Here is a 22632-nt window from a genome sequence, read left to right as displayed (position 1 = left end):
CTCCACTGTAATGTTGCAAGGACTATGAATGGTCTTTTTTTTTTTATCATTTAGTTACAGGTCACACATTCCAGGGCCCGGGGGTATTTAACAAGCAGGTGGGTCAGGTAATGACAAGTTCTGGTTTGACTTGCCTTTGTTTTCTGTAACTGTGACACATAAACCTTACTAATGCTTCTTGCCGGAAGGCATTTGGCTTGAAGGAATGTGGGCAGGTCACTTGCCCTCTGCCACCTCCTTTGAAGCCAGAAAACACTCTAAAGGTACCATCCTCGTCCCTAAATGAGCATAAATTATGTTGATTTAATTTGTGACTTGCAGCTCTGGATAAAGACTTTAATTGCCAATGGACATTTCTCATTTGCACCTGTGGGGAGATGTTAATGTCTGTCTTCTCCTCTGTAAGGCTATGCTCTTTTGGCATGCTTGTGTCTATTTCAATAGGAGCAGGATTGAGCCTTTTTGTTACAAAGATGCAGTATTATCCTCCCTAAGGGCTGAATCCTGAAAGGCATTGAATGCTTTCCAAATGAAGGAAGGTGGCTTTAAACCACCTTTGTGCCTCACTGTATTCTTAGCCGGGCATCCTGTGTAAATTAGAGCAGTCTCATGGTTGCTCTAGCTTGTACTCAGCCAGTATCAAGTCTCTTAGGGCTCTTCCTCAGATGAAAATAGCTGCAGGACAGGGATAATCTGAACCCTTCCCCTAGCCATAACCCCAGCACTCTCTATCACGGTGCTGTGAGGGGGATCTGGCACAGAGCCATATGTCTGGCTTTATGCCACTCTGCAAAACCCTTATTCTTGAGGCCAATTCTACCCTCCCTTTGCCACCAGACTACTATAAAGAGACCAGGATGGAACAGAGAATTGGCTTCAATATGCTCAGCGCATTGCAAGTGGGGCACTCAACGTCTTATTGGGTTGGGACATGCAGTTTGATCATTGAGAGGATGGGTCGCTTTTTTAATCACTTGGCTGCTGCCTCCTGAATTGGGAACTTTGGTCAAAATGCACCTCCAGGTCTACCCTGTTTGCCAGGTCCACTACCAGGTCTTTAACAAGTCAGCATTCAAATGGCATGTTGGCAATTCAAAGGGATGCTGCCGTATTCAGCGGGGATTATCAGCAAAGGGGTTACCTACAGAACTTGGCAATATTTCATTGCAACAAGACTGGGTGTAGCAAACTGGCTCATGTAGATAGGAAAGTGAAAGGCTTGCCACGTTATAGGGTTTTATGTGATGTTAGCTACCCACTTTTTAAAAACATGAGTTGTTCTAAAGCTTGTTCAATAGATTCTTCCCACTTCTAAGGTGCCTAGCACCAAAAATATATACAATATAATATGTATACAACTTCAGCAACTTATCCCCATTCCCCACCCCAACATAACACAATAATCACACTCTGTAAATAATATAAAAATATCCCACCCTCGCTAAGCATATTAATCCCCAGCCATCTGCCTCATGTACAAAAGCCTGGCAAAACAGATTCACTTTATAGTGTGCCCTGATAGTCTAAACCTGCAGGCTGTTTAACTTACTCATTTTGGGCTATTGCCAATTTTCATTGCCCGGACCTGGACCTGGCCTTGGTTAGCTATGAAGGAATCAGAGTCTCTGACACTACAGAATTATGACTGTTAAATACACTAAAATAAATACAAACTAACTCATTTTCCTTCTAGGGAACTGCCGTGTTTGAAAGATTGCATTTGCTCCCCTATTATTGTTTTGCTGTTGAACTTTCTCCTTTTGCAAAAGCATCAATAAAGGGGCTTCTTGCTCGGCTGCTTAACTGAAATAGTGTGGCCCCACTTGTGACAGATATTGCAATTGCATGCAGTATCTTTGGGGACCATACCTTATTCAGTTTATAGATCACGATTGGCCAGAGATGCTATGCAACTCCAGGGGGCAAGGTTATCATAGCTCTTCCAAGAACCAAAAACAACTGAGGGGCGATTAAGGAACCACATAGGTTGTAAACATCTTCAGAGATATACCACTCCCGGGGGAGAGGGCGGGGGTTGCATATACTGGTTCAAACTGGGTTTTCCAGAGACCAAGAAATAAAAAAATGGATTTTGCTATAATGAGGCTGGGTTTAAACTGACTGAGGGCCTGCTTTCTGATCCAGCAAATGGACAGGACCTTCTGTCCAAGAGGGCCACTGGGTTGGAAGAACTTTGGCTTACCTAAGACTGATGGTTGATCTCCGGTAAGCTTTTAGCATATGTCTAGGACCTTTTGTCATTTATTATGTTTTCTCTGGAACCCTTTCAATAACTGTGCTTGCTTAGAAAGCGTGGTGCGGTAACTTGTTATTGCTGGCAATACACTGTTCACAGCCCTTGGAGAGAAAGCAAAGCACAAGCACTGGCCATTTGGCAGACTGGCTGGCCGGGGATGTCACACGGCAAAGCAAGAGGTTGTGCAGTCTTAAAACCTCCGGTCAAAAGGGCATGGGACAAGGGTCCCTGCCCAGAGACAGATGACAGCTAGCGACCCGAAACCTAACTGAGCACTCCTAGTATGTACCACAGAGGATGGTGCAGGTACCTTGAAACATGGAGCTACCACCTATACAACCAGTTCTGCAACAGGATTTCAGGACAGATTGACTGACTGGATTCACAGGACTTAACCGTTTTGTTCAGATGAATTCAACGAGGCTTTATTGGCATGACAAGCTATACAAATGTTGCCAAAGTGTAAGAAAACAGAGAACTTAGGTATGTGTCAGAGGCATGTACAACACCCCCAGGGTAGGGTTACGTATAGTGCTTAGGGTCTGATCCCGTGTCCAGTTGTCTCAGGAAAGATTTCATCAGGCAACGAACAACAGACTTCTGGTACAACGTGAACCAGAATTCACTGAGCAAGAATCACTCTTGCTGGGGATATTTAATCAGAGGTGGCTGCCTCTTTTCCATTGGGCTGTCCTTTGGGGGGAAGCAGCTTAAAAATCCTCCAGAGATCCACAGAAGCTGCACTACTACTAACTGCTGCTGTTAGGTGCTGAATCAATGCACCCTGCCTCCTTTTGGACCAGCACCAGCCACTTTTTGGACTGTGCTAGTCTCCTCTAGGCCCCCTGGTGGAAGGGAAATTAGAGATGGCTACTGTGCATCACCATATCATCACTTGGTAGATTTTCCACCTCAGGGACCCTGTGTCTGAGTTTAAGCTGGTGGAAGCTGGCATAGTCCTAGGGCATGTCTACACTACGGGATTATTCTGATTTTACATAAACCGGTTTTATAAAACAGATTATATAAAGTCGAGTGCACGCGGCCACACTAAGCACATTAATTCGGTGGTGTGCGTCCATGGTCCGAGGCTAGCATCGATTTTTGGAGCGTTGCACTGTGGGTAGCTATTCCTTAGCTATCCCATAGTTCCCGCAGTCTCCCCCACCCCTTAGAATTCTGGGTTGAGAGCCCAGTGGCTGATGGGGCAAAAATCATTGTCGCTGGTGGTTCTGGGTAAATGTCTTCAGTCATTCCTTCCTCCGGGAAAGCAACAGCAGACAATCATTTCGCGCCCTTTTTCCCTGGATTGCCCTGGCAGACGCCATAGCAAGGCAACCATGGAGCCCATTCAGCTTTTTTTTTTTACAGTCACCGTATGTGTACTGGATGCCACGGACAGAGGCAATACTCCAGCGCTACACAGCAGCATTCATTTGCTTTTGCAAGATAGCAGAGACGGTTACCAGGCTTTCTGTACTGTTTGCTGCCAGTGTAATTTGGCAATGAGATGATGGTTATCTGTCCTTCTGTGCTGTCTGCTGCTATCATGGGTGCCCCGGCTGAGATCGGCCAGGGGCGCAAAGGCAAAACTGGGAATGACTCCCCTAGTCAATGCCTCCTTTATGGTTTCTAAAAATAGAGTCAGTACTGCCTAGAATATGGGGCAAGTGTACTAGAGAAGCAGTGTATCAGAGAGCACAGCTGCTCCGTGTCAGATCCTGCAGAAATGATGAGCTACATGCTATTCATGGGGGATGCCCCTGCAACAACCCCACCAGTTGCTTCCCTCCTCCCCCAACCTTCCTGGGCTACTGTGGCAGTGTCCCCCCCATTTGTGTCATGAAGTTATAAAGAATGCAGAAATAAGAAACAGTGACTTGTTAGTGAGATAAAATGAGGGGGAGGCAGCCTCTCGGTGCTCTGACAGTCCAGGCAGGACTTTAAGCGGTGCGAGGAAGAGGAGCCCAGCATGCCGCTGCTATGATAGTCCAGGCAGGACAGAATCTTCTCTTTTCACATGAAAGGGAGGGGGCTGATGGAGCTCAGCCCCCAGTTGCTATGATGAAGACGGTTACCAGCCGTTCTGTACCATCTACTGGGAACGACCGAGAATCATTCCTATTTTCACCCAGGCGCCCCCTGCCAGCCTCACCTGAAGCCAGCCAGGAGCACTCACGGGTTGATAAGAAGGACGGTTACCAGTCCTACTGCACCGTCTGCCACCGGGGAGGGGAGAGGAGTGGATAGTGCTCTTCACTTCTGCAGCATCGCGTCCACCAGCAGCATTCAGTAGACATAGGGTGACATTGAAAGAAGTCAAGAAAAGATTTCTTTCCCTTTTCTTTCACGTAAGGGGGCGGAGTAAATTGACGAGCTATTCCCTGAACCACGCCGTACAATATGTTTGAACCTACAGGCATTGGGAGCTAAGCCAAGAATGCAAATACTTTTCGGAGACTGCTGGGGACTGTGGGATAGCTGAAGTCCTCAGTACCCCCTCCCTCCCTCCATGAGCATCCATTTGAGTCTTTGGCTTCCCGTTACGCTTGTCACGCAGCACTGTGTAGCCTGTAGATTTTTTTTTCAAACGCTTTGGCATTTAGTCTTCTGTAACGGAGCTTTGATAGAACAGATATGTTTCCCCATACAGTGATCAGATTCAGTATCTCCTGTATGGTCCATGCTGGAGCTCTTTTTGGATTTGGGACTGCATTGCCACCCGTGCTGATCAGAGCTCCACGCTGGACAAACAGGAAATGAAAATCAAAATTTTGCGGGGCTTTTCCTGTTTACCTGGCCACTGCAACTGAATTGAGATTGCTGTCCTGAGCGGTCACAGTGGTGCACTGTGGGATACCGCCCGGAGGCCAATACAGTCGATTTGCGACCACACTAACCCTAATCCAATATGGTAATACCGATTTTAGCGCTACTTCTCTCGTGAGGGAGGAGTACAGAAACCGATTTAAAGAGCCCTTCACATTGATATAAAGGGCCTCATAGTGTGGACGGGTACAGCATTAAATAGGTTTAACGCTGCTAAAATTGGTTTAAACGCGCAGTATAGACCAGGCCCTAGGATGAATTTATTCTATGATGTTCAGCCTGGAATAGAAACAGGACAGTTGGGTGGTATCTAATGGCTACAGTGGGCAGAAATCATGCAGAAGACACGTTCCCCAATGCTTCAGAATTATTTTCTTCCCTAAGAACAGAGGAATTGCCGTACTGCCTCAGACAAGGTCCATCTAGTCCAATATCCTGTCTCTGATGGTGGCCAGTACCATATGCTTCAGAGGAAGGTGTAAGATCCCTGCACTAAGCACATCTCATCACAATCTCTAGTAGTTAGATATTGGTTTAAATCCTGAAACATGAGATTTAATATCCCGGCCACCATTTTTTGTTGTTGTTGTTAATTATATTAACTCTAAACATTCTTGAGATCCATATAAATGTCCAATCATTTCATAAGTTCTTAGCCTCAAAAACTTCAGGTTTAATGAGTTCCATAGATGCTGGAACAATTTATATAGTGGGGATGCTGAGAAACATTGAACCAAACGGTAAACACTGGATATGATGGAAACAACTTCAAGCCAGGAGCTGAGGCAGTACCCTTAGTTCCAGCACCTAAGGTGAGTTCCACAGTTTAATTACACGTTATGTGAAAAAAAATCCTTTAATCAGTGTTGAATTTCCCGCCTATTCATTTCATTGACTGTCCCCTTGTTCTTGTGTTATGTGATGGGAGACCAGAGCTCCCAACCTACCTTGTCAAGACCATTGATTATTTTGTATATTTTTATCATGCCCCACTTATTAATTTCCTTTCTAAGGTAAACATTCCTCATTTTATCAATCCCTCTTCACAAGAGAATATTTCCAGGCCTAGGATCATTCTCATTGCCCTTCTCTGAACCCCTTTGAATCCTGCAATATCCTTTTAGAGATGGAGGGACCAGCTCAGCCCACAGTCTTCCAGATGAGGCTATGCCATTGATTTATAGAACTGCATTATAATATTCTCCATATTATTTGCCACCCCACTCCTTATGCGACATAACACCTTTGCTTCTTTTTTACCCCAGCTGCATATTAAGCAGAGAGGTCTTAACTGAGCTATCCACACACATGCCTGCGTTGCTTTCCTGAGTTGATCCAGTTAATTTAGAATGCTGTGAGACGTTTTAGTGGTTTACATTAGCCCCTCCATTGTGCATTACTTTGCATATATAGACATTGAATTTCATTCGCCATTGTGTTGATATGCCTCAGAAGATGACATGGCGTCACTGAAAGGTATTTATTCTTATGGTATTGAAACTGCTACTGGATAGAAATAGAGGGCCAATTTATGCTCTCACTTACACCCCACCATCCCATTAATTTTAGGAGCTCAGCACTTTGCAGGTTTGGACCCATAGCATAGGTGCTGGAACTAGGGGCTGAGGGCGGGGGGGTCTACCGCTGACTTGAAGTGGTTTCCATCATATTCAGGGTTTACAGTTTACTTCAGCCCTCCTGATGACACTCAGTATTCCCTATGTAGTCATGAGAGGCAGGATGGCTTTCTAGAGAGAAATGGAGATAGATCGCAAAATGTATGAGAGAACATTTTGTCCATATTATTTCTTTTCTTTCCCTAGGGCCTGATTGAAAGCCCAGTGAAGTCAATGAGAGGCTTTTCACTGGCTTCAATGGACTTTGGATAAGGCCTTCATTCTGTAACAATCAATTCTGCCAGCTTACATTTATTGTTCAGGATGGTGGGCTAGATGTTTATACTATCATATTTTCTGTGTGTCCTTTCAAAGTTTCTGTTTGTCACTATAGTAGATTTCATTGCTATAGAATATTGAGGTGATTGCTTTCTGGTTGTCCTGAATGAATACTAGCTAGTTCCATTCACAGATGGGCACTAGCATCTAGCTTCATTCTCAAGGGAGACATGAGAAGGTATTTGTAGCTACCTGTTTTCCAGGGCAAAGGTGAAAGTGCAGGGAGATCTCTTAGGTGTGCCAGGGAGTCTGTGAGGGTAGAAAAGGAGAAGGAGGCCTATTCATTGAAAGAAAAATGATCCAGGAGTAGGGCACTAGCCTGACATTTTAAAGGAGTGGGTTCAGATCAGTGCTCACCACAGACTTCCTGCGCAGTCTTGGGCAAACCTCTCTATGCCACAGTTTCCCATCTGTAAAACAGGGATGAGAGTAGTTCCTTAGCTCACAGGGGTATTGCAAAGATAACTACATCGAAGATTATGAGGCACTACAGTAGGGGGAGCCATATAAGTACCTAAGATATTTAGATAAAAGGGGTACTTCAAGGACAAAGATCAATAGGTGCCCATCATTAAGGCTAAGTTTTCGTCCTGGATATTTTTAGTAAAAGTTAGGGACAGGTCACCTGTCCCTGACTTTCACTAAAAATACCCATGACAAAATGAATCACCTGGGCAGCTGCGAGGAGTGGGGGTGGGAGCTCCAAGGTTTCCCTCTGTTGGCTGCTCCAAGCAGTAGGGGTCTCCCCTGCCTCTGCGGTGGCCAGGAGCTCTGGGGATCCTCTCTGCCACCCACTGTAGCTGGGAGCTCTGGGGGTCCCTCTTGCCACCCACAGCAGGTGGGAGCAGCGGGGGTCCCTCTTGCCTTCTGCAGATTCTGTGACTTCCGTGACCTCTGTGACTAAATCGCAGCCTTACCCATCATGCCCCAACGTTCCATTCAAGGAGACACAAGTGCAATCGAGAACCAGCGGCAAAGCAGTGAATGCTTTTTTTTAAAGTGACAAGTTAGATTTCAAGGGGGGAAATCCCTGACAGATTAATTGTTTTACAGACATAATTTTCGATCCAATGCAGAACATATGTGATATTTTTAATTGAACTTAAAATAATCAAAGAAATGCCAGTCAACATTGCTTTCCTTTCTACAAGTGTCTTATCGGCTCAGCCTCTCTCAACCTTTGGACACTCAAGGGTGTGGAGTGTCATACTTGAGCCAGCTCCCACTTAAAACTAACATTACTTGGTAAAGCAAACAAAGGTTGGGATCAGCCTCTTTTTTCTTTTTTTTTTTTAAGGGAAGATGTTATGGTTGCTCACCATTGCCTATGCTATAAATGCTCTACAAGTAAACACAGGCATGCACTCTCTCAGGGTTGCCAATCCAGTACCTTTCATCAGCACTCCATTCATTAGAAAAAATTAGAACAAATGATCGTTTCATTGGGACACGCTATAATTAGCAACAAAGGCTCAACACAGTGTAACACAATGTCTGTATTATTGTGTGGTAGCCAGTTTCTCAAGGCTTGCAGTAATACATGTAGCATATTGGTGATAGGTTCATCCCCTAAATGTTACTATATTTGTCCAGGCATATTTTAAATGATTTTTTTCCTCTCTTACTCTTTCAGGAAATTGTTAAAGACCCACAGTTTATAGTTGGAGGAGCCACAAGAACTGACATTTGTCAAGGGGATCTTGGTGAGTGTTTTCCCTTTACAGAATTATTCCACACTTATCCAAGTGCTGTGGTACAGGAGATTCTAGAAGGGGGCAGGGTGGTGGTGGTTATTATCGAGTAGTAATTCCTAGCTCTTATGTAGCACATCTCATCAGTGGATCTCAAAGTCCTTTACAAAGGAGTTTAGTATCAATACCCCCATTCTACAGGTGGGGAAACCAAGGCACAGAATAGGGAATTGATTCGCCCAAGGTCACCTAGCAGCAGAGCTGTGTCTAGAGCCCAGTCCAATGCTCTATCCAGTAGGCAAAACTGCCTCTCCAGTCTTTTGTTCCCTAAACTGGTGGAAGAAGTGAAACTCAGAAGTAACGTGTTCTCATTCTAACCCCATACCCATTTCTGGATGCCTCAATAAAGTATTGGTTGCTGTGGAAGCAAACATTCACTTTCTTCCCTCCAAATTAAAGAGACAGAGCTGTGAAAGGCGAGGGAGAAGTTAGTGCTGCCAGTTGCCATTCATCATGAAATTCACAGGAGAGTCCCAGGTCTGTGTCCTGTAAGCGCATAATAGCATCTACAGCAATGTAGAGTCTCAAATACTTTCCGAGCAGTCTTAAAGTCATGATGCAGCTATCCTCATGGCAAGGCACTGCACAGACACATACTGATGTTGTGTCCCACCGTGTCAAAGCAACACCACAGGTTGATGCCAGTGTTGTGTTTGACATGATGCTGCAATATTATGCACTGATGCAGCATGGCTGCATAGTAATGCTATGACACATCTACTTGATCCTGCAAGATAAAGTCTGGAAAGTGGTTACCCTCAGAGAAAGAGCAAATAAGAATATAAAAATTCATTTTAAAATGATGAAGGTATTTAGTACAGGCACATAGTGTTATGTGACTAACTTCTAAATTGGTTTTAGCTTCTGACTCATCCCACTCTAAATAATGGGTGCTTTGGATTGAATTTCACTACGCTCAAAAAGTACCACAGCTATAGAATCGTACAGAATTTTAGAGAATTATATTCTTGCTATGCAACACTATAGGATCATCCAAAAAACATAAAGAAAGTTTGCAGTGGTGTTGTAGCTGTGTTGGTCCCAGGATATTAGAGAGACACAGTGGGTGAATAAATCAAAGACATTACTTCACCCCCCTTGTCTCTCAGAAGAAGGTTTATCATTTTCTATTGAATTCTATAGGTTTTAGAGTAATTTCTATTCAATCCTATTACATTTCCATAGAAACCTATTTGTTTAATCCCAGCTGAATTCCATAGGACATTTCCATAAGGTGTACATTGCAAGTTGAATGATTTCCTAATACTCTTCCAAAATGGCTTATAAGGATTTTTCAGACCTTTGTGCCTCCTATGAGACACTCACTACTCCCTTCACTCCATGCAAATAACCCAGGGCTTGCAGCAGGCCTTTTGGTTTGGAAAAAGTGCACATGACTCATTTTTGTTCTGTTTCATTCTTGAGCAGTTTCCCTTCCTGTGAGTCACTAACACAAAGCCAAGGTTTTGCCTTTATCTTGAGGAAGAAAAACACACAGAAAAGGGCAAAGCCTGGCCCCATTGAGGCCAATGGAAAGTGTCCTTTATTTCAGTGAGATCAGGTCTTGGCTCAGATGCTATATGATAGGGGTAGGCAACCTATGGCACGGGTGCCGAAGGCGGCACACGAGCTGATTTTCAGTGGCACTCACACTGCCCGGGTCCTGGCCACCAGTCCAGGGGGCTCTGCGTTTTAATTTAATTTTAAATGAAGCTTCTTAAACATTCTGAAACCTTATTTACTTTACATACAACCATAGTTTAGTTATATATTATAGACTTACAGAAAGAGAACTTCTGAAAAGGTTAAAATGTATTACCAGCACGCGAAAACTTCAGTTAGAGTGAATAAATGAAGATTCGGCACACCAATTCTGAAAGGTTGCCAACCCCTGCTATATGACTTCCAAGGAAGCTGAGAATTGAGTGGTTCCATGTGGCATCTTGCCTGGTTGGTGCCAGCTAGCCAGCCAGTCTTCTCCTGAAGTTTTAAGTTAAACAGAATATTGATGTGTCCTTAGGTGGTGGGCAACCAGCCATCATACTGCTTGCTTATAATAGGAAGTCATGTGAAATGTCACATGTAGCATCAACAAATTAAGCCTCTTCAGACTTTTTTTTCCCCCAGTGGCAATAAGTACTTCCCAGACTTTGTGAACTTTCACTATAATGAGCTAAAGTCTACTTTACAGTAATATCAGTGTAAACCCAAATAACAACGGTCTTTGCAGAATTCATCTGGATTTACAATAAAATAGTAAATAAGAGCAAAATTAGCCCACTGCATGGAGGAAAACTGCTGACAGTAGTTGTATTCATAGTCAGTTATGGCTGGTTATAGCTGGTTTGTGTAACATCTCACATTGCACAGGAAATAAAATGCAAATAAATGAAATGGATGTGAGTTTACTCCACCCAATGAGGACTCTTAATACATAGTTAAATGCAGAACCTGTAATACATGTAGGGCAGGACTGTGATCTTTGTTACAGTGGCATAAATCCAGAATAATTCTACTGACTTCAGTTACACTAGCATAACTGATGTCAGAATCTTACCTGTACAGTTTGAGACAAGGCTGCTACAGTATCTTTTTCCTGTAGATTGTGAATATTTTCACGATATATTATTGGTGATCTGTGTGTTGGTGTTTTCAATTTGCAGGTGACTGCTGGCTATTAGCAGCTATAGCTTCTCTTACACTGAATGAAAAAACATTAGCCAGAGTTGTACCTCAAGATCAAAATTTTGGACCGGGTTATGCTGGAATATTTCACTTTCAGGTAAAACAGCATAAAATGCAAACACTTCTAGGGGCAGGGTAGCTAAATGCATGGTCCATTTAGTGGCAGGGTTGTCCGTTTGCTGTAGAGGTGGATTTCATAGTGTTTAAGACCAAAAGAGATCTTTAAATCATCTAGTCCAGAGGTTCTCAACCTTTTTCTTTTTAAGCGCCCCCCCACCCCCAACATGCTATAAAAGCTCCACGGCCCACCTGTGTTGCAACAATTGTTTTTCTGCATATAAAAGTGAGGGCTGACATTAGGGATAGCAAGCAGGGAAATTGCCCAAGGCCCCACACCATAGGGAGCCTCGCAAAGCTGCATTTCTTAGGCTTCAGCTTCAGCCCCAAGTGGGGGGGCTCAGAGCCCCAGGGCTTCAGCCCCAGGCAATGGAGCTTTCGCTTTCTGCGCTGGGCCTCAGTGAGTCTGATGCTGGCCCTGCTTGGCAGGCTCCCTGAAACCTGCTCGCAGCCCCCCAGAGGCCCCAGATCCCTAGTTGAGAACCACTGATCTAGTCTGACCTCCAAATGATGACCAAGGCATTCAAAGCAGTACTTGCTAAACTCACCTTAAGTGAGAGTCTTGAGAAGAAACCTAGAAAAATTTTAACTTCCCACAGTCACATACTGTTTTTCTATTATAAAGGGAAATACGGAGTTCGAAATCATGGCATCATCTCAGAAAGGTTTAAATACCCTGGGCCAAATTCTACGCTCAATTATATGTGTCCAATCCCACTGCCAGGAAGTCATAGTTGTAATCAAGAGGAAGACTTGGCCCTACAGTATATTTGGGTTTTTAAGATGGCTTGAGTCACATGATATTTTATATCTAGTTCAGATCAAGAAATATTGAACAGTTCCTAACCACTTTTAATATCCATGTATCTGACTTAGTTCAGATTTCTGCTCCATCTAAATAGTCCAATATAATGTAATAGTGATAATTGTACACATTTTTAAAACAAACTTCTAGAATGTAATATATAACTATAGGTGCTCAGATGCCATTGTGGTGGGCATGATGTAAGAACATGGATTGAATAGAATAGATCTCTGCTATAGAATTCTTTAGGTTGATTTAAAAATTCTGTATAAATGGTATATTCTGTTAAATGTTACAGATTTTTAGAATAATTTATATAGAACTTTACTTAATATCTGTAAAACTCTATGGATTCTATTGGAGTTTCATAATGACTGAAAGAAATTGTGGGAGGATGTACAAAATTACTGCCTGTTATGAATTCAGTCTGTTACTTACTATTTTGTTGCATAGCCCTCAGTGTCCTTCAGTTTGTAATGTATACGTTAACTGATGTCTGTGCCGACACCCAGCTCTAATATGAATTCAATATAGTTTAAATAATTTACTACAGTTTATGACACTACAGCATGTATGAAGTGGCTAAGGATCAGGAAATTGATGCATTTCCAGACATGGCAGTTTGTGTCTATGGAGTTTCACAGCAGCTGTGTCTTTGTGTTAGGGTGACCAGATGTTAAGGGGAAAATATCTGGACCGCCATGGGTGGGGGAGAGGGGGGCTTTTTTTTTTTTTTTACACTCACCCATCCGGGAGTTTGGCAGCAATTCGGCGGAGAGTCCTTCAGTCGTGGACGGTCTTCAGTGGTATTTCGGCGGCAGGTAATAAACTGCCACCAAAGATAGAAGCACCCGCCTCCGAAATACCGCTGAAGACTGTCCGCGACTGAAGGACTCTCCGCCAAATTGCTGCCAAAGACCAGGAAACAAAATACTGGGACAAATGGTGTGCTGACCGTACTCTGGTTGGGATGCAGGACAAACTCCTCAAAATCGGGACAGTCCTGATTTTATCGGGATGTCTGGTCACCCTACTTTGTGTCAGGTTAGAAAATAGAAGCCCACCAGTTTCTTTATTGACTTGATTGAGAAGAGGCTTAATGGGGGAAATGTGGTGCTTACTTTGGGCCAGATTTCACCTGCCTCACAAAAACGATGTGTTTTTAGTCTTATAACAGCCCCCAGATGTTACTGAGATAGTTTAAGAGCATGGGAACATGGTAGTTAGAGAGGCATGCTAGCCTTATGAAACATTACAAGTTATCAAACAATTCTCTTACCCTCCATTCAACACAGTTTTGGCAGCACAATGAGTGGCTGGATATTGTTATTGATGATCGATTACCCACCTTTAAAGACCGCTTGGTTTTTCTACACTCGGCTGAACACAATGAATTCTGGAGTGCCTTACTGGAAAAAGCCTATGCCAAGTAAGTACTACCTACCTTTGGTGCATGCATTGCTCAGTTTGTCACACAATGAAAATGGTCAGCTTTTCTTTGTTCAATGCATTTTCCTCAGCCTTGACCTGGAGATACTATGTCCTAAATTAATCCCCCATGGATTGATTTAACTTCCAGTAATGTCAATGGAGAGACTCCAGTTGGCTTCAGTGAGAATTGGATCAAGTCCTAAAACCTGCTCTTTGTTTTTCTGCTGAGAGCGCTAATAATGATGCCAACTCTTATGGCTAAAAACTAGAATAAGACTATCTACTGGTTTTGCATCCAGCAGGCCACTGAACAACTTAAAGTATTGTCACTGCCAGTCTGGGCTGGATTTGAACCAATAATGAATTAGAAATTATGATGAGGAGGGGGCAAGGGGCTACAATGTAATTAACAAGCTGGGACTGAGATTCTCCTCTCGCTGAATCCAGTTTTTACTTGATTGACTTCAGTGGAGTTACTGCTGGTTTACACCAGTGTAAATAAGAGAGAATCAGGCTCCGTGTAACCTAAAAAAGTTTTTTAAAACATTTCTAAGTACTGATGTCTATTTTTCAGACTGAATGGGAGTTATGAAGCCCTAAAAGGAGGCAGTACACTGGAAGCCATGGAAGATTTCACTGGAGGAGTTGGAGAAATGTACGAAGTCAAAAAGGCTCCAGAAAATTTCTATGAAATCTTGGGAAAAGCTCTTGAAAGAGGTTCAATGGTGGGCTGTTCTATTGATGTAAGTAAAACACTAGAAACGGTGTCGTTTTGTGGTGGGTATTTTTTGAGTAAAAATTTTTAAAAATCCAGCTGAAATTAATAGCAAATAGTTTGCAATAGTAGCAAATAAGCACTGCAATCATTTATAACCAATAGCTGTAATCTAATGTACATGCAATACCAGTTTAGTCATTATAGCAGCTGCTCAGAAGAAGAGCGTCATTGGATTTCAGCTTCATATGTGCAATTAATTCATGTATGGAATGTGTGTAATAACAGTGAATTTTATTTCACGGACCCAACCACCTGACCTGGGTCAGAGTTAAATCTGTTCACGGCCCTGTCACAGGGTGGGAGTCAGTGTCTACTGGCTTCAATGATTGCTGTTACAATTCTTGTGCTATTATTATTTTTGTCTCCAATCTGGAAGTAAGCTGTGCATGGGCACAGAGGCCTTTGCAGAGTCAGTGCCTGAGTTTGTAAATTAATGTTGTTGTTCATGAAAGATACCAGATTTACGACAATACTGAGGGTTGGCAACCCTATTTACAACACCATAGAAGAGGTACCACATGGGCAGCGGCTGTAAGCTTCCTTACACTACTCTGCCAGTGTCTCTTATATGTGAGCTAGAGGAACCTACCATAGAGGTAAGAGAAGATAATTCACTCACTATTCCCACTAGATTCTTGGTCTTCCCCCCTGGAACTCTGGGAGCATTCCTACTGATGACAATCTTAGTAGAAAGTCCCATGTTGTGAAAAAATAGAATGATTTTTTGTGTGTGGAGAAAGTGTCTTCCCTAAAAGGCTGTGCCAGTGTGCAGTATCGTAGGAAAAGGAAAAGCTATACTGTCATTCACAGTACTTTTTAGTACTGCTGCTGACTTCTTAGTGTATCTAGCTGCTGCGGGCCCAGATACTGACAGAGTGTCACCATGTACAATGTCCTCTCAAGGAAGGGTACGTCAAAGTGTATTTTCATATTTCAGATCAGCAGTGCAGCTGAGTCAGAAGCTCGAACCCCTTTCGGCCTCATAAAGGGTCATGCTTATTCAGTAACTGGTATTGACGAGGTATGTCCCAATTGTTGCTATGTTGACAGTATGTGGTGGAGAGTGGGCTGGCAAGGGGTGCAAACTCAAGTGGTGGAAACCTAGCGCTGGAGAGTGAACTGTCACAAATCCTGTTCTCCACACTTTCTGGATGCAGTTTGTCTGGAGAATTGGAGTGGCTGCACTGTACAAGGAGGGGACAGGATTTTGGCCAGCCACACAGAGCATGCCCCTTCTCCCCCCATCTAAAGTGTTGTGCTCAGCTTCTTGTGCCTAAAGGAACTTAGGGCGTGATGCCTGGGAGCCAGAGGACTGTATGTATCCTCTGGTTCTTCCCTAGAGCTGAGTGAAAGTTTTCAACTAAAACTCTTTTTTGGCAAAAAAATGTTGATTCTGACACACTAAAATATCTTACGAATTTGCACTGATTTCACCAAACTGATTTGGTTGGGAAAAAAAATTATGTAAAAACCAACAAGTTTAGTGTTGACATTTTGTAAACAAAGCGGGTTGATTTTTTGGCTCAAAACCACTTTTTATTTTGAAATGTCCTTTCCTTTCATTTTTTAAAAATTAAAAATATTTTCAAATGCACAAAATTGAAATGGCATGATTCATTTGGGTCAAAGTGGTTTACTCAACCTGAAATATTTTTTTCAACTTTTTGAGGTTTGCCAGAAATATTAGACAATTTTATTTTCAGTTCAGCCTGAAATTTTTTTTTTTAATTTACAGCAAACCAAAAACTCCATTATTCACCCAACACCACTCTTCTCCCCATTGAAGTGAAACTAGAATCCAACCCCGGTGGGAGGTTTCTCCTTCCTCTCCACCATCCCTTCTACCCTGTGCACATTTGCTCCAGCTGAGTTCCCCAGTGCCCAGCAGAGTTATCCAGCCTATTCACTCTGGAGGAGATTGTCTCTTAGTTAATGACAGCAGCCAGCCAGGGATTATTTATTACAGTAGCAATAGTCTCATTATATTTTAAGGCCACTCAGGAGTTTCTCTGTTTTTGTCTTCTTTTTTCTAGGTGAGCTACCGAGGCCGAAAGGTGCAACTCATACGGCCAAGAAATCCATGGGGGCAAGTGGAGTGGAAAGGCCGTTGGAGTGACAAGTTAGTTTTATGTATAATAACTATTTGTATTGCATAAAGGTCAGACTGATGAGGAGGGAAGTCAAGTCAGTGTTCTGTATATAGTCTTCTGCAGTTATTTGCAGCTTAAGCTGGTTTTCGGCCTTTTCTAATTAACAGCCTACACATGCAGAACAGGGCTGTTGTCATAACATCCTGACTTCAGTAGTGTCAAGACTGCTCAGTTAACATTTAAAGAGGCACTGTCAAGATTGTTTAGTCCCACAATGTAGGTACTGCTAAAAATAGAAACATAATCCATTATTGATATAAATGTCATTATTTTTAAGACAATTCTAGTGGAAAATGTATAATTTGTATTATTTAAACGTTCCCCTGCAGTATTTGCAACACAAACATCCAAACACTGTGCTATTACATGAGAGCTGGAAAGTGCTGAGGTAGTGTATAGGAATTGGACAATATCTCTTTAGATATTTTGTGAGCCCTCTAATGGCACTCATTGTGTTCTAAGTTTCTGAAGCCAGAGCTCCAAGGTATATATGTAGGTTGGCCTTGCATGCTTTGTGTAGCTAGTAAAGACCATTGTTTGGACCACACTTGCCTGTGTGGTTCCTTCATATTACATCTGCTGTGTAAAGAGCAAAAGACCCAATAAATGCCAGCTGGGAAAAAAGTGAAACTCCCTAGTCTCTTTCACTATCCAATCTGGATGAAATGAAAATAATAGTCATTTTAAAAGCAAACAACAGAAATGGTAAACAGTAGATTCTATTTTGGAAATTCCTACTAGCTATATTTGTCATGTCTGATTACATTTATACATGGCCTGTTTCCGAGATCACTTAAATTGCTTTACCTCCATTGTCTTCAACTGAGTTTTTCCCATTGTCTTCAACTGAGTTTTTCCTGATTTACTCTGGTGTAAATGAGAGGAGATTCAGTTCCATAATATATCCTGACTGCCACTTTAAAAATGGTGAAATAATTAGCAGACTTGATAAATTTCCAGAACTGATTCAAATGTCCCTTCTCTTAAAACTATCAACAAATAAATCCCAGATATTTACATTTCTAAGTGTAGTTACGATCCTTTGTAAATTCCAAAAATGGGAGAATAATTGAGCGGTATAATTAGAGATGATTAAACCTCAAACGATTTAGCAGTTAAGCTTGGAATAGGTATCAGACCATTTGAGATTTTTATCCATGGTGCTGTATATGCCAAAAGGGGCTCTGATTCTGCATGTGGAACTGCTAATGCAGATCACGGTGTCCACACAGAGTCCTATGGAAGCCAGTGGGACTCCATATGGGCATGGGAGTCTACACTAACATGTTGACTTGCACGCCCCCTCCCCAACTCCACCCCTTTCCCAAATCCCCGGCCCGCTTCCTCCCCCAGGCTTGCAGCCCAAAAGTGCTGGGAGGGAGAGATGGAGGAAGAAGCCAGTAGAGGCACTTGTAGGAGGCGGAGCAGAGGTGAGCTGGGACCCATGGGCACGGGGAGTAACCCGGGGGGAGCCAGGAACTGCTTCCCGCCCCAGCTCACCTCCACTCCACCGCTGCAATCCCCCGAGAGCGCCACATCTCCCCCCTCCCTCCCAGGCTTGCCGCAGGGAAGCAGAAGTGAGCTGACACGGGGTGGGGTGGGGATGGCGGCAATTTTTTGAGGGCCCAGAGCACCAGATTTGTTAATCCACCTCTGACTATGATAATCATTGCAAACACAGTGGTACTGTTCAATACAGCAGTGTTGTAACCTCAAGATTTTACATGTGATCCTGCTCTGTCTAAGTAGATGGAAAGTTTGCCACTGGTTTTAACAGCAGCAGGATCAGGCTCCTTAAAGGCACCTGTTGTGGCTACTGCTCAAATAAAATCAATCTGAAAGCGGTGTAATCTGCTAACATATCCAGCTGCTGTCTTTGAGCCAAGGGAAATGAAGTGCTTGATAGCCTTGTAAAGCTTGACTTTGTTTCCTTGTAGTTCTTCTGAATGGCAGTCAGTCAGTCCATCGGAGCGAAAACGCCTGTGTCAGACAGTGCTAGATGATGGAGAATTCTGGTATGGTACCCCTTTGAATTATAAATATGCTGATGAGAATAAATACAGTAAGCAGGCAGGCCAAGTGAGGCAGAGGAGGATAGCTCTAAACTGGGAAATTAGTGCTTTAATCCAAAGAGGGGACTGGTACAATACAACCTGATATGTCACTCTCAGTTTACATATTCTTAATAACAGAGTATATCTTTAAGATGTTTATAATGCATACTTAGCAACTGGCATTAATATATTTAAAACATTGTGAATTCTAAAGTTCTCAAGATTGAAATGAATGACACCGTGATTGACTTGTTTCCTGAAGGGGTTAATCAGACACAGGTGATTTGCACAATGTAAGGAATGCTTCAAAAACAAGTCTAGCAAGTTTTATATTGTCTAAATACTCCACTCCTGTACATCACATTTCATCTTACTAATGCCATTTGAATTGGGTGATTCTCTCAATGCAGCATTTGCCACATTACTTCTTATGTGCCACGCCTGATGAAAGAAAGACTCATAAAGCTACACAAATGCTCTTGGCATATACTATGTGTGCTGTACATCCTTAAGGACCTGAGAGTAGTAAAATCAGCACAGAGCAGCCTAACAGCTTCCGAAAGTTTTCAGTTGTTTTTTTCTCATATTTTGCTGTCATTTAGAGCAGTGTGGTCTAGTAGATAGAACACTTGACTGGGACTCAGGGGACCCATGTATTATTCCAAGCTCTGCCACTGCCCTGCTGAAGCTGACCTTGAGCAAGAAATGTCGCCTCTCAGTGCCTCAGTTTCCCATCTGTAAAAGGATGCTGACCTCTTTGTAAAGCACTTTGAGATCTACTGGTGAGAAATGCTATATAAGAGTTAGGCATTATTTAGAATTCAAAACAGCTTTGACAAATTGGAGAATTAGTCTGAATTCAATAAGATGAAATTCAGTAGAGATAAGCGTAAAGTTCTCCACTTTGGAAGGAAAAATCAAATGCATGGCTATAAAATGGGGAATAACTGGCTAGTGGGGTAGTACTGCTGAAAAGGATATGGGGGTTATAGTGGATCACAAATTGAATATGAGTCGTCAATGTGATGCAGTGGTGAAAAAGGCTAATGTCATTGTCGGGTTTGTTTATAGGAATATTGTCTGTAAGGCATGTAAGATGATTGTCCGGCTCTGCTTGGCGCTGATGGAGCCTCAGCTGGAGTACTGTGTCCAGTTCTGGGCACCCCACTTTAATATAGACATGGAAAATGTGCAGAGAGTCCAGAGAAAAGCAACAAAAATGATAAAAGATTTAGAAAATCTGACCTATAAGGAAAGGTTAAAAAAAAGTGGGCCTGTTTTGAAAAACAGTCTTGAAAAAAGAAGACTGGGGTCAGGGACCTCATAACAATCTTCAGATATGTTAAGGGCTGTTACAGAAAGGACGGTGATCAATTGTTCTCTATGTCCACTGAAGGAAGGATGAGAAGTAATGGGCTTACTCTGCAGCAAGGGAGCAAGGTTAAATATTACGAAAAACTTTCTAACTATAAGGGCAGTTAAGCTCTGGAATAGGCTTCCAAGGGAGGTCATGGAATCCTCATCACTGGACACCTGTCAGGGATAGTCTAGGTTTATTTGGTCCTGCCTCAGCACAGGGAACTGGACCTGATGACTTCTCAAGTTCCTCTACAATTCTGTGATTCTGCTCAACATCTTAAATGTTCAGATTGTGAGCTCTCTGTGTTATGTGTACAGCACCAAGCACAATGGAATTGAGGGGGTCCCTAGATTCTACTGCATTAGACATAATAATAAGATTTAACCATTATTAATTAATTATTAATTTCAGGGATCTCAACAGATATTTACTTTGCAAGCCATTACATACTGCACCTGAAAATTAAAGGGAAAAAAGGAAACAAACAGCTCGCTAACAGTTTAAAAACCGGAGCTATTCTATAGCTTCTGGATATGACTAGCTTTCATGCATCTCTCAGAGCACATGGATTATGTGCTACGTTATAAATAATAATAGGACCTACATGTGGAGGTTTTTTCTGTCATGTTTTACCAATTTATTCGCATGCATTCTATGTGGGCTCATCTCAAATAGAAAAGGGAAATTTGTCAAAAAAGATAAGGCAGTTTAAAGCAAGACAAAAGATCAGAGTGGCATAAAGTAAACCACAGAAGGCTTCATGAACTGTGTCAAATATGGATGAAAACACATTTTAAGACATTTTAAATGGGAAATATGTTTTTGATAAGAATTTTTGTCTCTTTTACCCTTTGGGTTCCTGGTAACTAGGAACTAGCAAGACCTTCAGGGTAACATGTTCAGAGCTAGATTCTGATCTAAGTAACTTACAAAGAGTTACTCTGGATTTATACCAAGAGTAACTAAGGTCAATCTTGATAAGGGAGGGTAGAGAGGAGAGGCAAATTCCACACTCATTATTGTGCTTCTACCAGAGGGGAAAGATTAACCCAGGGGCTAGTTAGCAAATCAGCTTCTAATTCTCTGTCTCTGCCTCCCTCCCTCTCTTTTAAAGATGTAGGGCCATATTCTCCTCTCAGTCACTCCAGTGTAAATCCAGAGCAACCCCAACGAAGTGCTGATAAGTACTTCACACGTACATCAGTGTAATGAAGAGCAGAATTTGCAGTACTTGGCCCAAAAGACATAAATTATGCAACACGGCCAGGAAATTTGTGCCAGGTACACAAACGCAAAAGGGGTTGTTATCCAGCCCTTATTCTCAATGTATCAAGGACAGACGTGAGATGCTGGAGTGCGCCTGGCTTGCAGAGCTAGCAACACATTGGAGGGAGACACAATACAAAAAGGGAGACACAGACAGTGAAATCAAACTGTGTCATTTGCTCCCTTATCAAAAATGTGCGGTGAAAAGTTTCTAGGACAACGTAAGTTAAAGTAACCCTAGACTCCTATTACTCATTCTGCAGAATATGGAATCTATTATAGCTGGTGGGCCTGTGATGTTGCTACCCCTGTGTGCTATTGTGAGGATCGCATCCTGTCAACACCCACCCATACACATTCCCTGGAGCACACTGGCTTTTTCCTCCTATTCATTTGTGTCATTCAGCCACTAAGGCCCAGATCTTCAAAGGCTGATTTCAATGGATGTTAGAAACCTAAATATCTTTGAGGATCTAGGCCTACCTGCCCAACTTGATACCTGGTTTCCGCTACACTGTTTTCCTGCTCTATTTCCCGTGCTATCCAGCAGTGACTGCTGTGTTGTACACCAATCTCTGACTTGGTAAATACTTCCCCTACTGGTTCTTACTCCAGTTCAGTTCAGGTCTGAGTGCTGACCCGTTCACAGCAAGCAAAGTGCCAGTGGGCCCCTCCAATGTCTTGCTGCACATTGGGCTGTCTGCATGCTTCTTGGTATGTGCTTTGGAATGGTGGCACACGGCGTATTACACTTGGTGATAGTTCAATTTTGGCAGACCTTTTACTCCCTCCGTACTGTTTTTCCACTAAAAAGGATCACTGGGCCCAGGAGTTGTGAGACTAGAAGACTAAAGCCTCCCTTCTTACACCAGTTTTACACTAGTGTCATTCTGTTGGGGTTGATTCTGCTCTCTCCCTGACGCTGGTGTAAATCAGGCGTAACAGATGAAATCAGTGGTGTCTCACTATATTAAGACTGGTATAAGAGAGATCAGAATCAGGCCCATTGGGGCCAATGGAGTTACTTGTGATTACATTTGTGTAACAGAGAAGATAATCAGGTCTATGGGGAGAGATCTTCAACTGGTGTAAATCAGCATAGCTCCAATGATGTCAATGAAGCTACACTAATTTACAGAAACTGATGATCCGTCCTTATATTCTGATACTCTGCATTTTGAATTGGTCTGTGGG

At 42.7% G+C, this 22632-nt stretch overlaps 1 protein-coding gene across 2 annotated transcripts in view; it reads left to right on the top strand.

Annotated features, from left to right (window-relative positions):
* The window catches only part of CAPN9 (calpain 9), a 50590-nt gene that overhangs the window by 6325 nt on the left and 21633 nt on the right, over positions 1–22632 (top strand). For both annotated transcript variants that reach the window (XM_030556853.1, XM_030556852.1), the window contains exons 2-8: positions 8675–8744; positions 11456–11574; positions 13695–13828; positions 14405–14573; positions 15546–15629; positions 16642–16727; positions 18696–18773. In XM_030556853.1, the coding sequence (XP_030412713.1) occupies positions 8675–8744; positions 11456–11574; positions 13695–13828; positions 14405–14573; positions 15546–15629; positions 16642–16727; positions 18696–18773 (740 nt within the window). The remainder of the gene's footprint in view (positions 1–8674; positions 8745–11455; positions 11575–13694; positions 13829–14404; positions 14574–15545; positions 15630–16641; positions 16728–18695; positions 18774–22632) is intronic.

This window comes from Gopherus evgoodei, chromosome 3, assembly GCF_007399415.2.
Source record: "Gopherus evgoodei ecotype Sinaloan lineage chromosome 3, rGopEvg1_v1.p, whole genome shotgun sequence".
Classification (NCBI taxonomy): domain Eukaryota; kingdom Metazoa; phylum Chordata; order Testudines; family Testudinidae; genus Gopherus; species Gopherus evgoodei.
This window is presented reverse-complemented; position numbering and strand designations above follow the sequence as displayed.